At 38.8% G+C, this 17,210-nt stretch overlaps 1 protein-coding gene across 3 annotated transcripts in view; it reads left to right on the top strand.

The window, feature by feature from the left end:
• AIG1 (androgen induced 1) overlaps window positions 1-16,939 on the top strand; it is a 270,821-nt gene extending 253,882 nt beyond the window's left edge. Inside the window, exons 5-6 of one of the 3 annotated variants that reach the window (XM_044247585.1) lie at window positions 10,227-10,390; window positions 16,240-16,939. In XM_044247585.1, the coding sequence (XP_044103520.1) occupies window positions 10,227-10,390; window positions 16,240-16,277 (202 nt within the window). In that variant the 3' untranslated portion in view covers window positions 16,278-16,939. Of the gene's footprint in view, window positions 1-3,354; window positions 3,633-10,226; window positions 10,391-10,998; window positions 11,324-16,239 lie in introns of those variants that run through there. The other 2 variants (XM_044247570.1, XM_044247613.1) reach the window with 2 other exon arrangements.
• The last annotated feature ends 271 nt before the right edge of the window (window positions 16,940-17,210 follow it).

Here is a 17,210-nt window from a genome sequence, read left to right as displayed (position 1 = left end):
CCCTTGAGTTTTATAAGAGACTCACTCTCGTGTTAAAACTTCACCAAAACTGATTGATCTTACATTTTGCAATATTTCTATATCTCACACATTTTCCATAACTTTTATAGTCAGTGGGGAAAAACAAAAATTCTACACAGAGATTTCATACTTGGATCACTTTTTGATTTTGAGCACATTAAAACCTATCCAGAACCCTGTTCCTATCCATCGCTTTTTATTCTTCAGAGCTCTGGAGGAGGCCAGACCATAGGCTGAGAGCCAGACTGCTGAGGTTTGTATCCCTACTTCTTCACTTACTGAACCTCTCAGGGCTTCAGTGTCCTCATCTGCAAAATGGTAATAATATAAGACCTTTCCCAAAGAGTGTCTCATGTAGAACTTTCAGTACAGTGCCTGTCACTGAGAATTCAGTGACATTAACCATTAGCTGTTATTGCATAAGTCTGCATCCTATGCGTCTTATGAGTAGTAGCCCAGCTGTTGAATATCCTAGCTTCTTAACTAAATGTGAATAACAAAGCAATTTTTAAAGCCTTTTAAAAATAAATTAATCTTAAGAATTGAAAGATCATCAGTGATAAGATAGGTAAGTATGTATGTCTATCCAGGATAAATAAGGGTGACAGAGGCAGAAAAGGGAAGATGATATGTCTTCCTCCCTACATCTCCTCAAGGGCTCCAGTGATCAGCACAACTCATGATTTATGTGATGGGATGAAATTTGGCTAGGTGGCGTAAGAGCTACTGAGCTTAACAAGGGCAATTTTTCTTTACTCACTATTTATCATGTGTACCCTGTCAAAATCCAAAAGAGATTTGAAGGAGACACATACCAATTAGAATCTGAAAATTTTCTTGCTTCTACTTTGTAGGAGGGAAGTTAGTTTTCTAATTATTCTCAATTCTCAAATATACTATGCTGCTAGATGCTGTCTAGTCTATTCTTTTCCCACTTGTCCCCTGCCTACAAGACACTATACTTCTCTGTCTTCCTTTCTTGTCACTAGCTCATTTTTATTTATTTATTTATTTATTTAGGTCTGCTTCTTAGCTTCTTCATTCTCCTCAAACTGCCCCTTAGATCTTTTCTAGGTCTCTCTCATGGACCTCTCAGCTTTTACACTCTACCTGGGTGATCTCAATTTTTTCTGATGGCTCCAACCACCATATTTTGGCCAAGGAACCCTATATCTGTATTGCTACATCAGTTCTTTCTCTACAGTCCAAACCCATGTAATTGCCTTCAGGAAATCTCCCCTTGGATCACTTACAGACACTTTGAACTCAACATGTCCAAACTGAACTCATCATCCTCTCAGACGGGCTCCCTTAAGGTTTTCCCTATCTCAGGAAATGGCAGCACTCTCCACCCAGTTAATCAAGCCAGGAATCTATGATTCAATCTTAACTCATCTCAGTTCCCTCACTGCCTAAATCCAGTCAATCACCAAGTTCTCTTAATTCTATTTTCTAAATCAGTTTCTTTTAAATGTATTTTACCTTCAGTGAAAGAGACATCTATTGCATCATGCCAGCATGCATGTGCATGCACACACACACACACACACACACACACACACCACAAGTGAAACACAAGTTTCATAAAACAATTTTTGTCATCATTTTATGTAAAGTTTTCTGATATTTTCTACTGGGTGAAGTTAAGCTACGAAATGAAGAGCTTGGAAACATCCCAAAGATCCAACAATCAGCTCTCTTGACCATCTTCAGCATGCTACTATTTATGACCCACAATTTGATAGATGCCAGTCTAAATATTTCTTAAATCTATCCACTAATTTTGAGTTCCAGTGCTATCATTCCAATCTTGGCTACCACCAACTCTGATATAATGGGTTTCCAGGTCAACTGATCTGTTTCACTTTTATTTGAAACCTTTCAAAGACTTTCTGTTGTCCACAGAAGAATATAGTCTATAATCCTTACCATGGCTTAAAAACCCACCTACAGTTTGGTGTCTGTTTGCTCCCTCTTACCCTCTTTCCATTGATCTCAACAAAAATGTTTCCTTCTTGTATATCTGGGAGCTCTCCATTGTTTTCAGGTCTTTTAACATGTTATTCCATTTGGCTAGAAAGTTCTTGCCTTCCGTTTTTGTTCACCTAACTCTTACTTATCCTTCCTATCACAGCTTAAATGCTACTCTTTCATTCATTCATTCATTCATTCATTCTTCTACTAGATGGCAGACAGACTAAATGTTGATGACACAACGTGAAGTAAAAATAAGGGCATCTGGATGGCTCAGTTGGTTAAAGTTGGCTAAGCATCTGGCTCTTGATTTTGGCTCAGGTTGCAATCTCAGGGTGTGAAATCAAGCCCCATGTCAGGGTCACACTGAGCATGGAGCCTGCTTAAGATTCTCTCTCTCCCTCTGCCCCTCCTTGCCCTCTCTCTCTCTTTAAAAAAAAAAAAAAAAAAAGGTTTTTTAAAGGAGAAGGGAAAACAGTCTCTCACCTCACAGAATTTAGATACTCTAGTACTCTAGATGGGAAGAAACATATTCCAATAAAGATATCATTCAAATTTAAGTGCTAATAAAAGAAGAGCTTATAAAATAGATTCATGACTCCATAAGGAGTTTATGAAAATCTGACCTAACCTAGTAGATCAAGGAAAATTTTCCTAAGTGATGACTGGTAAGTTATAATAGTTGAGCTAAGATATAAAGGAGAAATATAACCTAATGAGTCTAAGGGATAGAGAGCTAACAGCATAGGCAGAAAGAGGAACATGTAAAAATCTACATGGCAGGAAGAAATATGGTAAAATCAAGGAAGCAAATGAAAGTCAGTGTAAGAGCCAGGTATGAGAGGGAGTATGAATCAGATAGATGCCAGTCTATGATGAACACTCTAGACTTTGTTAAAAATGTAGGTCTTTGGGGCACCTGGGTGGCTTAGTTGGTTAAACATCCAGACTCTTTATCTTAATTTCAGGGTTGTGATCTCAGGGTCACTTAAAAAAAAATTAGGTCTTTAACAAAAAAGGAATGAAAGGCCATTGACATGTTTGAAGCAGGGATATAATGTGTTTAGATTTCTGGTTTGAAAAGATTACTCTGGCAATTGCAAGGATGAATCAGAAGGAGACAATAGTAGATGTCAAGATAACTAGAAACTATTACATTACTCCAAACAGAGATGATCATAACACAAATTAAGGTGATGGAGATGGGGGGGAACATATTGGAGAGGTGTGTGAGATAACCTTGACAGGACAAGATAATAGACTAAATATATGTGATGCAAGAGAGAAAAGTAGTAAAAATGACTCCCAGATTTGAGCTGCAAAACTGAATGACTAGTAATACCATTCACAGGGATAAAGGAATATCAGAGGAGGACCAGGTTTGAGGAAGAAGAGCATGACTTTGTCTGTAGATATATGGATTTTGAGGTATGTTTAAGGTGTATTGAGCACTGTTTTATAAACTTCTCTGAAACAGAGGAGAGGTCTGGACTAAGACATAGATTTGTGAAATTTCCATGTATAGGTTTTAGACATGAACCAGTGAACATAAATGAACTCATTACCCGAGAATGTACAATATGAGAAGAAAGCTTAAAAACCAAACCCTAAGGAAATCCAGTGTTTAGTGGTGGGTGGTGGAGGGTGAACTTAAAAAGAGAACCAAAAAGAATGGCCAAAGTGGTAGGAGGAACACCAAGAGAAATTGACGTCAAAGAGCTGCTTTGTTTTGGTGGAGTATCAAGACTAGAAGCCAGACTGTTGTGGGAGGAATGATTGCAAAGTATAGATATAGAGTCAATGAGTACAGATTCCCTGGAGAAGTTTGCCTTTGAAGAGAAGACATATAGAACAGTATTTACGAAGTTGATGGAAACTTTTTGGTTGTGCTTTAATAAAAGATATCTGTGTCAAGAGATACCTGGGTGGCTCAGTCGGTTAAGTGTCTGCCTTCAGCTCAGGTTCACGATTTCAGGGTCCTGGAGTCGAGTCCTACAATGGGCTACCTACTCAGTAGGAATCATGCATCTGTCTCTCCCTTTGTCTGCACCTCTCCCTTCTTGTGCTTTCTCTCTCTCTTTGACAAATAGATAAATAAAGTATTTTTTTAAAAAATCTGTGTCATGTAGCAATTAGATAGGAGGCATTAATAAATATTATTTTTAAATTGCACATTCAACTGAATTAAAATGGAGGTATATTTAATAATAGACAATCCTAGAAGTCATATGATACTAGAGTATCTGCATATTTTTGTGTACGCGCGCACACACACACACACACACCACAATTATCCATTTTTTAGGCTAAAATTAAAATTGGTTTTATTACCTTAAGAATAAGCCATTCGGGCACTAAGACAGAAAGGCTTTAACAAGATAGACATGGAAGTCAACCAAGAACTGGGAACACTCTACAGATAGATGAGCAAGGCTATGAGTCATTTTTGTGCAGGGAATTGAGCCCTGATTGTATCAAGGAAACAAATGGTAAAAGCACAACTTGTTAGGACAAGTGGGTGCATCATTCACACCAATCCAGTGAAACCCACATACATAACAGGACTTTAACATCTGAGATATAGTCAAGAAAACTAAAAAAAAAAAAAAAAAAAAAAAAAAAGCTTCACTCCGTTTTTGGAGATTCTGCTAAATCCTCGCTTAGGGAAGTAAGTCCATGCAGCAGAAAAGAAATCAGTTGTGCATTGCTTTTCCAGCTTTTCTAATTTTTAGACAAGTTCTTTAGTTCAGTCTCAGCTCCTTATCTGTGAAATAGGGATAATCATACTTCATAGGGTGGCTGAATAGTGAAGGGGATTACATATGCTAGTAAAACACCGTATTCAGAGTAGCTATCCACCACCCTGCCCTGAGAATTTTACATTTCCACTGTTTTATTGGAACACAGCCACACTCTTTTGTCTACCTATTATCTATAGCTACTTTTGCACTAAATAGCAAAGTTGAGAGTTGTGACAGAGAGCATATGGCCTACAAAACTGGGAATATTTACTATCCAGTTTTCTACAGAAAAGAGCACAGGATAAAGAAAATATGGTCCATATATATCATGGAGTATTATGGCTCCATCAGAAAGGAGGAATACCCAACTTTTGTATCAACATGGAAGGGACTTGAAGAGATTATGCTGAGTGAAGTCAAGCAGAGAGAGTCAATTATCATATGGTTTCACTTACTTGTGAAGCATAAGGAATAACATGGAAGATATTGGAAGATGAAGAGGAGAAGTAAGTTGGGGGAATTTGGAGGGGGAGATGAACCATGAGAGACTGTGAACTCTGAGAAACAAACTGATGGTTTTGGAGGGGAAAGGAGTGGAGGTGAGCCTGGTTGTGGGTATTATGGAGACCACGTATTGCATGGAGCACTGGGTGTGGTGCATAAACGATGAATTCTGGACACTGAAAAGAAATTTTTTAAAAAGAACATAAGGATTGGGGAGGAGGGTAGGGTTGAGACTTCTTTTTTTTTTAATTTTTTTTAAGTTGTTGGCAAAGTGCCTGTCATATAGTAAAGGTTTAATAAATAGATGCTGTTGTTTTTTATATTTCTTTATTCAGTTATTAGTTCAACAATTATTGAGCACAATCTGTGTGCCAGATACTGCTCCAAGAGCCACAGAATCTAGTGATAAACCTAACAGATAAAAAATACTTGTGCTTGTTGGACAGACAATAAACAGATCAGTAAAAATAAATACAGTATATTAACTGGCTGGGGAGAAAAATAAAGGGATGGAGAATAGGAAGTTTCAGGATAAAGGTTGCAACTTTTAGATGCAGTGGCCTGGGAAGACCTAATTGAGAAGGTGTCCTTTAAGCAAAATCCAGAAGGACACAAGGGAACGCTGGGAATACTATAGGGGAGATCGGGATAAGGAGTAATATTCCAGACACAGAAACAAATATAGAGTGCTCAGTGTTCTTAAGGAAGGCCAAGGAGTCAATGTGGCTGGAGTGGGTGAGCAAGAGGAGAAGAAAAGTAAGTAGAGTGCCCAGCAAGCCTATGTAGGGCCTTGAAGAACCACTGGGGGTCTCTGGCTCTTACTCTAACAAGAGGGGAAGCAGAAGTTCTGAGCAAAATAGTGGCACACCCTGATTTCCGTTTAGACCAGATCAGTCTGGCTGCTCTAATGAGAATAGTCTATTGACTAGACTATAGCAAATGTAAATGCAAAGCCACAGGAAGCTCTTGCACGGGTTCTAGTGAGAGGTGGTGATGGCTTGAACCCAGATAGTAGTGATGGCAATGACAGATAGATGTCTTGGGTATATTTGGAAAATAGAGCCAATGGGATTTAAGGATGTGTTGGATGTGAGTTGTGAGAAAAGAAAAGTCAAAGATGACTCCACATATTCTGTCCCAAGCTACTACTGCAGTAATGCAGCAACCATTGATGTGAGAAGGGAAAGATGTGGGAGATGCATGTTATATGTTGGGGGGGTGTTGGGGGCAGTCATGAGGAATTAGGATACAAGGATGATGATGTCATCATGGAAGTGTTGGGTTGGAGATGCATCCTCCCATGGGAGATGTGCAGTTTGCACCAGGGTATAGAACTTTGGAGATCAGGAAGAGGTCAAGACTGGAGATATAAATTTAGGAGTCATCTTTAGATAAAGGGGATGCGGTTGTGGTTGTTATATCTGGTCAATAGTTTGAGATGGTTGCATACAAACTAACAGTGCATCACAAACAACGTCAGAGGAGCAGAGGCCTGCATTAGACACCTTACCGAAAGCTGCTAGTGACAGTTTCATTCTACCAGAAACAAGTAGAAAGCCAGGAACAGGTAGAAAAAACACAATTAGCATTCATAATTCAAATGGCTCCTAATTTGCCTAATTGAGGAAACAGTTTTACAGTGAGTCAGATTATAATTTTATAACTTGATTTGCAAAATCAATTGTAGCTTTACGGTGTTACATTTTTGGAGAATTGCCTATTATCTCAGTGGAAATTAATAAACCACTTGATGAGCACACAGTACTCTTTATACCAGTGAAGAAAAGATTAGGAAGTTAAAACTGCCTCTAATTTACGGACAAACAGAATATGATGCATCAGAACCCCACAGGGTAGTTCTAACAATTTAATTTCTCCTGAGTCTCACAAATCCTTCAGCCTTTTAGGAAGGAAAAGTCTTGACTAGTTCTCCTTCCTCTTTTGGTAAAAGGCTTTTAGTTTGGACAGTTATTCAAGCTGACCCAGATGGACCTAATGACCATCTCTTCCCACTAAGACAGCATTTCTCCACTTTCTTTCTAATGAAAGAAGCCCCCCACCAAGGAAACTTTTTAGGTATTTTTCCTCCTAATATCCAACGTACAAAAATGCCTCATTGTGTAAGAGAGACATAACATTTTTATTATTTTAACCATTATAATTGTACAACTTAATGTCATGAAATACATTCACAGTGTTATATAACCATAACCACTATCTTTATCCAAAACATTTTCCTTATTCCCGACATAAACTCGTTGCTCATTATACCTTAACTCCCTATTCCCCACTCCTCCCAGCCCCTGGTAACCTCTCTTAGACTTTCCTGTCTATAAATTTGCCTGTTCTAGTATCTCATATAGGTGGAATCATACAATATTTGTCTTTCTGTGTCTGGCTTATTTCACTTAGTACAAGGTTTTCAAGGTCCATCCTGTTGTAGCATATATCAAAATTGCATTCCTCTTCATGGCTGAATAATATTCCATTGTACAAATAGACCAATTTTGTGTATCCATTGATTCTAAGTGGACACTTGGGTTGTTTCCACCTTTTAGTTATTGTGAATAATGCTGCTATGAACATCAGTATACAAATGTCTATTTGTGTTACTGCCTTCAATTATTTTGGATGTATAACCAGGTGTGAAATTGCTGGGCCTGTGAAATTTTAAGACCACGTGTAAACTGTGTATCTGTTTATATTCTTTGTATGTATGCATCTGTGCTTTACACATAAGAAGAGTAAGATTTCTGAAGAAGTCTTCAGAACAAATTTTCACCTCCTTGAGCAGGAGTGATATCACCCTCACTGGGACTGCAAGCTCTAGGGAAAGATCCCCAGGTTTCCTGCTTTGATTAGGTAAATATGTAGGTCTCCTTAATGAAAATTGAAGCCATGGATTACCAGGAAGATGACCCCAAAGCACATAAGTATAAAAAGTCATCTTTGTTCCCCATGCAGTAATGTTATTGTATTTTCATTAGTCTTCAACATTGAGAAGAATTGATAAAGTGATGAGCCCAAGAATGTTCTGGAAAATTGCTCTTAGAAGTTGTGTCAGGACCAACCAACGGAGCAAATATTCTAACGAATTTTCTGAGAACAGTGGAGATTAATGATGTTGTATTCCCACTGAGCCTAAAATATCTCTTGAACACAATAGAATAATTAAAAGCAAGTATTTTTTATTTAAATTCAGTTAGCCAATATACAGTATATCGTTAGTTTCTGATGTAGAGTTCAGTGATTCATCAGTTATATATAACACCCAGTGCTCATTACATCACATGCCCTCCTTAATGCCCGTCACCCAGTTACCCCATCCCCCACCCACTTCCTCTTCTGCAACCTTTAGTTTGTTTCCCAGAATCAAGAGTCCCTCTTGGTTTGTCTCCCTCCCTGATTTCTTCCCATTTAGTTTTCTCCTCCCTTCCCCATGATCCTCTGTGCTATTTCTTATATTCCACATATGAGTGAAACCATATGATAATTGTCTTTCTCTGATTGACTTATTTCGCTCAGCATAAAACCCTCCAGTTCCATCCACATCAATGTAAATGGTAGGTATTCATCCTTTCTTTTTTTTAATTAGCATATAATGTATTATTCGTTTCAGGGGTACAGGTCTGTGATTCATCAGTCTTAACACAATTCACACTTACACAATTACATAATTTATTACACAATTACATAATTACACAATTTATTATAAAATTATTATAAATTTTATTATAAAATAATTATAAAATTATAATTACACAATTCACTCACCATAGCACATACCTTCCCCAATGTCCATCACCCAGCCACCCCATCCTCTCACCCCCCTCCCCTCCAGCAACCTTCAGTTTGTTTCCTGAGATTAAGAGTCTCTTATGATTTGTCCCTCTCTCTGGTTTCATCTTGTTTCATTTTTCCCTGCCTTCCCCTATGATCCTTTGTCTTGTTTCTCATCCTTTCTGGTGGCTGAGTAATATTCCATTGTATTTATGAAATGTGGGGGGGGGGACAAATAAAGGATCCAAAGATCCAGATGGTGGTTAGCCAGGTATTGGTGAGGTTATAAGATGGTTCCGTCAGCAGGTACACACTGCACTCTGCACTGAGTACACTGCTGAGGACACACTGTTATCTGGTTGGAAGGCCGTATGGCACATACTCACCTAGATTTAGTTACAGTGTGCTTGCCGGATGCTATATTGTTGCCGTATGTAAGGAAGAAATTAAGATTGTATAACAGTATTGAGAAAAACAACAGTTTCAAACACCTGATCAGAGCCCATCAAGTGTCAGGAAAAAGAAGGAGAAACCAAAGAACTGCCTGATTGGAGGAAACTAAGGAGAAGTGACTACCAAAGACCCTATTGGATCCTGAACCAGAAAAGGGGCATTAATGGGGAAATGGGAATTCTGAATAAAGTCTGCGGTCCACTTGTTGTACCAATGTTAATGGCACCTTACTAATTGTACTGTCATTATTCAAGATGTTAACATTCAGGGACACTTAGGTGAAGGGCTTGCTGGAACTCTGTACTACATTTGCAACTCTTCTGTGAGTCTAAAATTATTTTAGAACAAAAAGTAAAAGAAAACATGGGCAGCTGGGTAGTTTAGTCAGTTAAGTGTCCGACTTTTGATTTCTGTTCAGGTCGTGATCTCAGGGTCATGAGATCAAGCCCCGCATGGGACTCTGTGCTCAGTGCAGAGTCTGCTTGAGACCCTCTCCCTCAGCCCCTCCCCACTGAACACTGTGCCCACACTCTTTCTATCTCTCTCAAATAAATAAATGAATCCTAAAGAAAGTAAAAGAAAACAAATGACAACAACAAAGTTTCTGGTAGTTCCTAGGTGTCAGAAGCAAACTTGTAACTGGCATTGCTGAAGGATGGTTGGAGTGGGGGTTCTATATTTGTGATAGCAGGAGCTTTGAAATCTGACATGAGAAGAACTCCTGTCTTTGTCTCCTTTCCAATTCTATTGCAGGGTGTGTTGGGTGCATCATGTAACTGGGATGTGGGTGTACCCTTTCCTGGAACACATTGGCCCAGGAGCCAGAATCATCTTCTTTGGGTCTACAACCATCTTAATGAACTTTTTGTACCTGCTGGGAGAAGTTCTGAACAGCTATATCTGGGATACACAAAGAAGTAAGTTTTGTTTGGGGGAGCATAAAACGGGAGAATTGCTATCTAAAAGAGTGTGTGCAGACACTGAAGGAAAATTCCATCATAGCACAGGATCACTTAGGAAGAGTTTCATTTTTATAACTACACAGTGTTAATTTAAGAGTTGCTGGCTGTTACCTGAAAGGTTCATTACTCACTTTGTCTTATTAGCTAGTCAAACAACCAAATCTAAGGAAAAAGAAGCATACCTATAGAATTTTATAGGGAGAAATGTAGTGTTAACAATAAAAAAAAATTTAAGAAGTTCATTCTGATCAACAAAATACTGCCTTAGCTAAAGGGACTCCCCCCCCCCAATTAATAGACAAATTATTAAATGTAACCAAATAGTCCCATTAAAAGCCACCCAGACCTCCACTTCTTACATCATCCTTCAGGGAGGTCTCCCCACTTTTCTGCTAGAGCTCCAAGCTGTGCAGAACGCCTGCAGCCACTGTGATTCACCAGTGACTGTCATTTTCAAGGACTGAAGATGGCAAAGAGGCACAGGCAATAAAGGGTAATACGTCATTGCTGCCAAACTCTCTTAACCTATGATTTGATTTCTCTTTTGTTTCCATTTATGGCAGAGCCTCCATCTTGGCAAGGCACATAATCTTACCCAAGCTGTGCACACCCGATCCAAAGTGTATGTCAGATAGCAGAAAAACGGGAAGGTGGAAAAAGCAACAGCGCGGCATGCAGCCATTTGAGTCCTGCATGAAAGTATATTGAAGGACAAGATGGTCCGGGAATTTTAGAGAGCTCTGGGCATCGCCAGTATAATCACAACATTCTAGACATCACCCGTAAATGATCTCTGTTCCACAAACATGGAACACCCTACTTTGTGCCAGACACTGTGCCAGGAACTTGATCTAATTAGACAAATAAAACACAGTCATTGCACAGTTACTGGATTGGACTTTTTTGTGTGTGGATCTTCTAAAATTGTGCGTGTCAAGGTGTTGGTCCATGGTAAATGGCCCAGAGGAATTTGAGGATTTCTTTTCTCAGCAGCTGGCTTGATTTTAGTTAAGTGGTCTATTAGAAAAAGTCTCAAAAATTGTTATTCAGTTCAGACCACAACTTGGGAAACCAGAAATGAACCCTTTAATAATTCCTTCTCTGTTCAATGAGAATAGGAATCTTTATTAGTTAACTCATTAGTTAGCTAACTTAAAAAAATATTTTAAGAACAAAATGTAAACTTTTCTCAGCTTCTTGGGAGGAAAGCCATATTTAAATTTAGGATAATATACTTAATATATGTTATTCAGGAAGTATTTATTACTCTTTCCCCTTGACTAGCTTGATTTCAATGGTCATTAGACCATTGTTCAACTACTTCTAAGGGAAGATGGCCTGAAAACTAAGAAAGAGAAAAATCCAGTGTCGCTTCATAGAATGCTGCTCTTTAAAAACACTGAGTGAAAAAAACCAAAACAAACAAACAACAACAAAAAAAAAGAGTGAGAAGTTAAAATGAATACTGAAACTAAGGGTTTTTTAAATGATCTGTTCAACTTAATTTGTGTCATTCTCTTATGTAAGATTGACTAACATTTTGCAACTCATTTTTAGTATTAATTTTATCTACATGGGACCATCTAGTTAATTCCACAGAAGTGGATGTTTCATGTCAAGTAGGCACATTTTGCTTTTCATTTATGAAAAGGATTGCAGATTCTTGACCTCCTCTAAATTTGACCTGCCAAATGGCTTGTTAGACCCATAAAGTGGGATTTTTGTTCTTGAAACAACATTTAAAAATTGAGAGATTACACAAACAGGTCAGATTCATCAGCTTATCAAATGGATCTTGCAACACTGAGCTCACTGTTCTCTTCTGGCAACAATGGATTAGCACTGAGGATAAATTGCTCCTTGAGATGGCTCCCTAAGTGTTCCTAGTTCTCACCCGGCCACTTTTCTCCATTACATTAGCTGCCTGCTTCTGTAGATAGTAAAATTTGAAACTGTTGATTAAAAGCAGGGTGTGCTATATGTGTGTGAGTGTGTGTGTATGTGCGCACACAGTAAATTGAATACAATCAAGTACAGTATTACAATCCTGAGTACATTTACTACACCCTAAGCAAAATCTCCCAAGAAGCAGGGATACCATGCTGAGTGCCCTTCCTTGTATCCATAATGATTTTTAATGGCTCCACTTCCTCCACTTGGTTAGGTTATACTGACTTCAACTTGAAGATAAAAATCACATTATTACAGAATCTTGGAATTAAAAAGAATATTAGAAACAATCTAAGCTGGCCCTTTCTTTTTACTAACCAGCAGCTGAGCTGGGAAATCCTAGGTGACCCACCAAAATGGTGGTTGCAGGGCCAATACCTTCTGAGTAATGTTCAATCCAGTGTTATTTCTAATGAGCCATTGGGTTGTCACCATTGAAAACCCAGCACATGAGAGGTTAGAAACTTCACTAAGATCCATAGGCCTAGTTTATAAGATAACAAAATAGATCAGCCTGATATGAACTATGAACAAAGAGCTCTCAAAATAAGGAATTAGTAGTCAGGCATTTGCTCTTTTAAAGGAAGGTAACTCAAGGTGATTTTGAGACTGCTATATTGGTTTGCTAGGGCTGCTACAGCAAAATACCACAGGCTGGGGGTCTTGAGCAATTGAAATGTAATGTCTCATGGCTCTGGGGGCCAGAAGACCAAGATTAAGGTATTAGTAGGATTGGTTTCTTCTGAGGGCCATGAGGGATGGATCTGTTCCAGGCCTCTCTCCTTGACTTGTAGATGGCTGTCTTCATGTTCCAGATGGCATTCATCCTTACATGTGAGGCTGTCTCCAAAAATTCACTTTTTATAAAGGCAATGGTCATATTTGATTAGGTCCACCCTGATAACTTCATTTTAACTTGGCAAAGACCCTATTTCCAAATATAATCACATTCTAAGGAGAGATACAGTTCCATCCATAATACTCTGCTTTCTGTCCCCGAAACTCATGTCCTCATTCATGCAAAATACATCCCCAACAGCTCCAAATGTCTTTCCAACATCAACTCTAAGGTACAAAATCTCATCTTAAATATCACCTAAATCAAGTATGGTTAAGACTTGGGGTATGATTCATCTTGAAGCACAATTGTTTTCCAGTTGTGAACCTCTGAAGCCATACAGAAAGTTACCTGCTTCCAAAACACATTGGTGGGACAGACATAGAATACCCATATCCATTCCAAAAAGGGGTGTGAAAAAGGGGCCACAGTTCTCAACAAAGTTTGAAACATAGCAGGGAAATTTCTAGATTTAAAGGCTGGAGAATGAGCCTCTTTAGCTGAATGCTCCATCCTCAGGGCTCACCAGAAGGAGGATGTGGCTCTGCCCTGGGTGGCAGCCCTACCCACAGAAGAGGGTATCCCCTGAACCACCTTAGGAGTCATTTTCTCCTCATTTCATGCTATCTATCAGTCCCTTTCATCCAGGCTAACAGTGTTTCTGCTAGTACAAAATTCTCAAAAAACCTTATTGGTTTCCCATGCAATTCACAGGGGCCCAAGTCATCAGACAAGAAGGTCCCCCACAAATCTTTCCTGGCTTCTGCTGAAATGGTTAATTGGATCCATGAATGATATGCCTAATCTCCTTAGCAAAGGGTTGTCCAGCTGCACCCTTGGCCTTCTTTCACTTTCTGAGGTTCTAAGGTTAGGACTTCAACATATGACTTTGGGGGCAGGGTGTGGGGCAACACACAATTCTATAACCACTGAAATCTTTCTGTACTTAATCTAAGAATTTATTCCAATTCCAGTGTGTCTAACTGGGGTGACCAATCTTATTAAAGTAAAATTTTAAACGACCAGAAATGAAAGTGTCCAAAAGTGAAAGGTTAGGTTAAGGACAGGGAAAGCAAGCAAAAGAGAAAGGAGTTTGGAGCTAGGCTTGTGTGACAGAAACCTTCTCCCCCAAATGCCTATCCAGCTCATGTCCCACACAGACCAACCCAGGCCTACAATGTCCCAGTGCTGCCCTCTGATTGAGCCCTTCTCCCTGCCTGGCAGAATCACATGTGACTAACTCTCAGGGTCAATCAACTCTTCTTCTATGTTCCCAAAAGCACATCCTGCCTCAGCTTTGTGACAGGTTTCTTTCTGCTATTCGTGTGGAAATTATACCTCTGGTTCTTCCAAATATTATTTACAGCTGTCTAATTTTTTCCCTCTACCTCAAAGCTGCCAAACTAAAGTAGGTGGGGAGCCATTTTTCCTGTCTGGGTCAATGAACACCCCCTGTTCTCCACCCCCACTTTTGAAGATTCCACTATTGCTGCCAAGTCAACCCATCTGCAGGAGAACACTTAGGAAGAAACAGACTTTAAAGAAAAGCAAGCAGTTATTAGTTCCTGAGAGCTTCTCCACAGGAGAGGGAACATGGGACAAAGTTGGGACCCAAGTCATGTGTGTTGTTTGAACAGAATCCACGTTGTGTTTTTCCGCCTTTGCCTTGGTTACCAACAACTAAGGCATCTCTTGGCCTTCTCCCCCTTAACCCTATTCCTCCTCCCTTCAGATGTCCTTACTCTTGAAACCGAAGTTTTCCTTAATATGATTTCTGAGAAGTACTTTGGAAAAAGTGTTACAGATCTCTGCCAGTTCCTCAGTCATGAAAACCAAACCAGAAAGACTGCCTAAGGACACCTGTTCAGAGCATGTTACCTGCCTTCCCCCATTACTACCCTGACTCCACAAAACAGATACTAGGAATTGGAACCTGTGGGGGAAGGGGAGTCCTTCTTAATATAAGCCTTATGATGATGACCCTCTGGGATTAGGCTTTAAATTTTTTTATATTGTGAAATTCCATATTTTACTCTGCTTTCCCACTAACATAGCCTTCTGAGACTTTCCTTACATTCATTGTTTATTAACTGATTCATTAAAGATTAAGCTCCAACCATGAGTCAACACTATTCTGGGTGCTAGGGATATTATCAGAAACAAACCAGTTAAGGGTTCTGCCTTCAGAGAGCTTATAACTTACAAAAGAATACCAACAATACCTGCAAAACAGTATTTGGAGTTTTTTTGTTCCAACAAAATTCTCTGAGAATTTGGTTTCAGAGGATGAGTATTTAGTAAAAAGCAAAGGAAAAAAGAAGTGGGAAACATTTATCAGATTTAACTTTAATTCATGAGAATGACTTCAACATTTTCATCTTCAGGAAAATGAAACATCATTAATTCACTATTCACCACAAACAACAGGCAAAGCTCTTGCTGGTCCAGTACATATGAGTCTCTCAGGAGGTGAAACATAGTTCTACCAGGATTGGGTTGAATAGAAGGAGATCTTCCACAAAGATATGGAAATAAATCGTTCCTGTGCTTAAAAAGCTCTCTATGAGTTTTAAAAAAACCAAAATTCTTGACTTCTGAAAATCTAGAGTTCTTGCCTTGAGAAGAAACACAACAAAAATAAAAATAAATGAGGGCTGTTTGAGACTCATCAGTTGCACACCTCCTGTTGCTAGAAGCTGGTTACAAAGCAGTCTGGTTGGGGTTTCTGTGCAAAACTCCGTGAGTCAGGAACTAACTTGCACCATCACTCCCAGAAGCCGTTAAGACTTGGAAGTGTCCTGACTTGGGGGGAAAGGGTGGGGACACAGGTCACCGAGGAAGTTCCTGGAGAAAGTTGTAAAAGATTTTTCCTTCTAAACTAGGAGAAAAGCGGTGGGTGCAGCAGGGTAGAAAGGGAGAGATGTGGGGATAAGGGAGGGTTTTTTGGAGCAGCCTTGGCAAATCTGCTCACAATTCAATCTGATATTAAAATAAAGTACTTTGCCTGAATTTCTAGGTATGGAAGAAGAGAAAGAGAAGCCTAAATTGGAATGAGATCTAAGTCTAAATGAAAGAGATGGATTGAATCGCCATTGAAGACTGCTTACCCCCTGGGCATTGGCAGTGCAGGAAAGGAAGCATCCAAGAAAGCAGTGGAATTCATCTCAGCCTTCCTGCCTCCCCCACCCGGGGGGGGGGACCTTTATAAAGAAACATATATAAGAATAGAATACAGTCATATCCCAAATAACTTGCCCTATTATGTTTTAAAGAATTCTTTCCAAATTCATTATTGATAATAACATCTTTTTTTTTCCCTCTTCTAGTTTTTAAAACTAAAATTGGGCATTGGATTTTAATTTCTGCTATTGTAATTCCATTTACTTGAGGAAGAATAAAACTCTATTGTGTTTTTTGTTAAGAAATACGTGAAAGTCAAAGGGGCAGATGTGGAGAACGGCATTTGAGTACTGAGTCCTGCAGGTGGCTGGGAAAATGAACCCGGGCCACAGGGCAAGTCTGAGGGAAATGGGATGGATTGCTCCCTATTGCAATGATGTCACAGTTGCCTCAAACAGGCAATGTTAGTAATAATTACATCAATTTAGTCAAAACCCTGAGTGTATTTGGATCTCATGATTTAATCTTGTGAAACTTTTCTTATATGCAAACTGAAACTTTAATAAAGACCAAACAACCCCAGTGTGATAACTGCATGGTGTATTAAACATTGGAGTCTCCTTTCTTATTTGTTTCTATTACCTGTTGAGAATGGGTTTACTGAACCTAATTCTTAATTATTTTTTTATTTTAGGAACTGTATCTTTTTGATAACTCTAAAAAGAATATTTTTTTAAAAGCTAATTTATAAAATCTTTGACCGTAATTATTTTAAAATAAGACTAATGCAGAACATGTAGTAGAGAATACATAAAAATAAATCTTAGAAAAATGCAGGATAAATAAATTAATTAACTAATTTTAAAA

The sequence above is a fragment of the Neovison vison genome, chromosome 1, assembly GCF_020171115.1.
Source record: "Neovison vison isolate M4711 chromosome 1, ASM_NN_V1, whole genome shotgun sequence".
NCBI classification, from domain to species: Eukaryota; Metazoa; Chordata; class Mammalia; order Carnivora; family Mustelidae; genus Neogale; species Neogale vison.
This window is presented reverse-complemented; position numbering and strand designations above follow the sequence as displayed.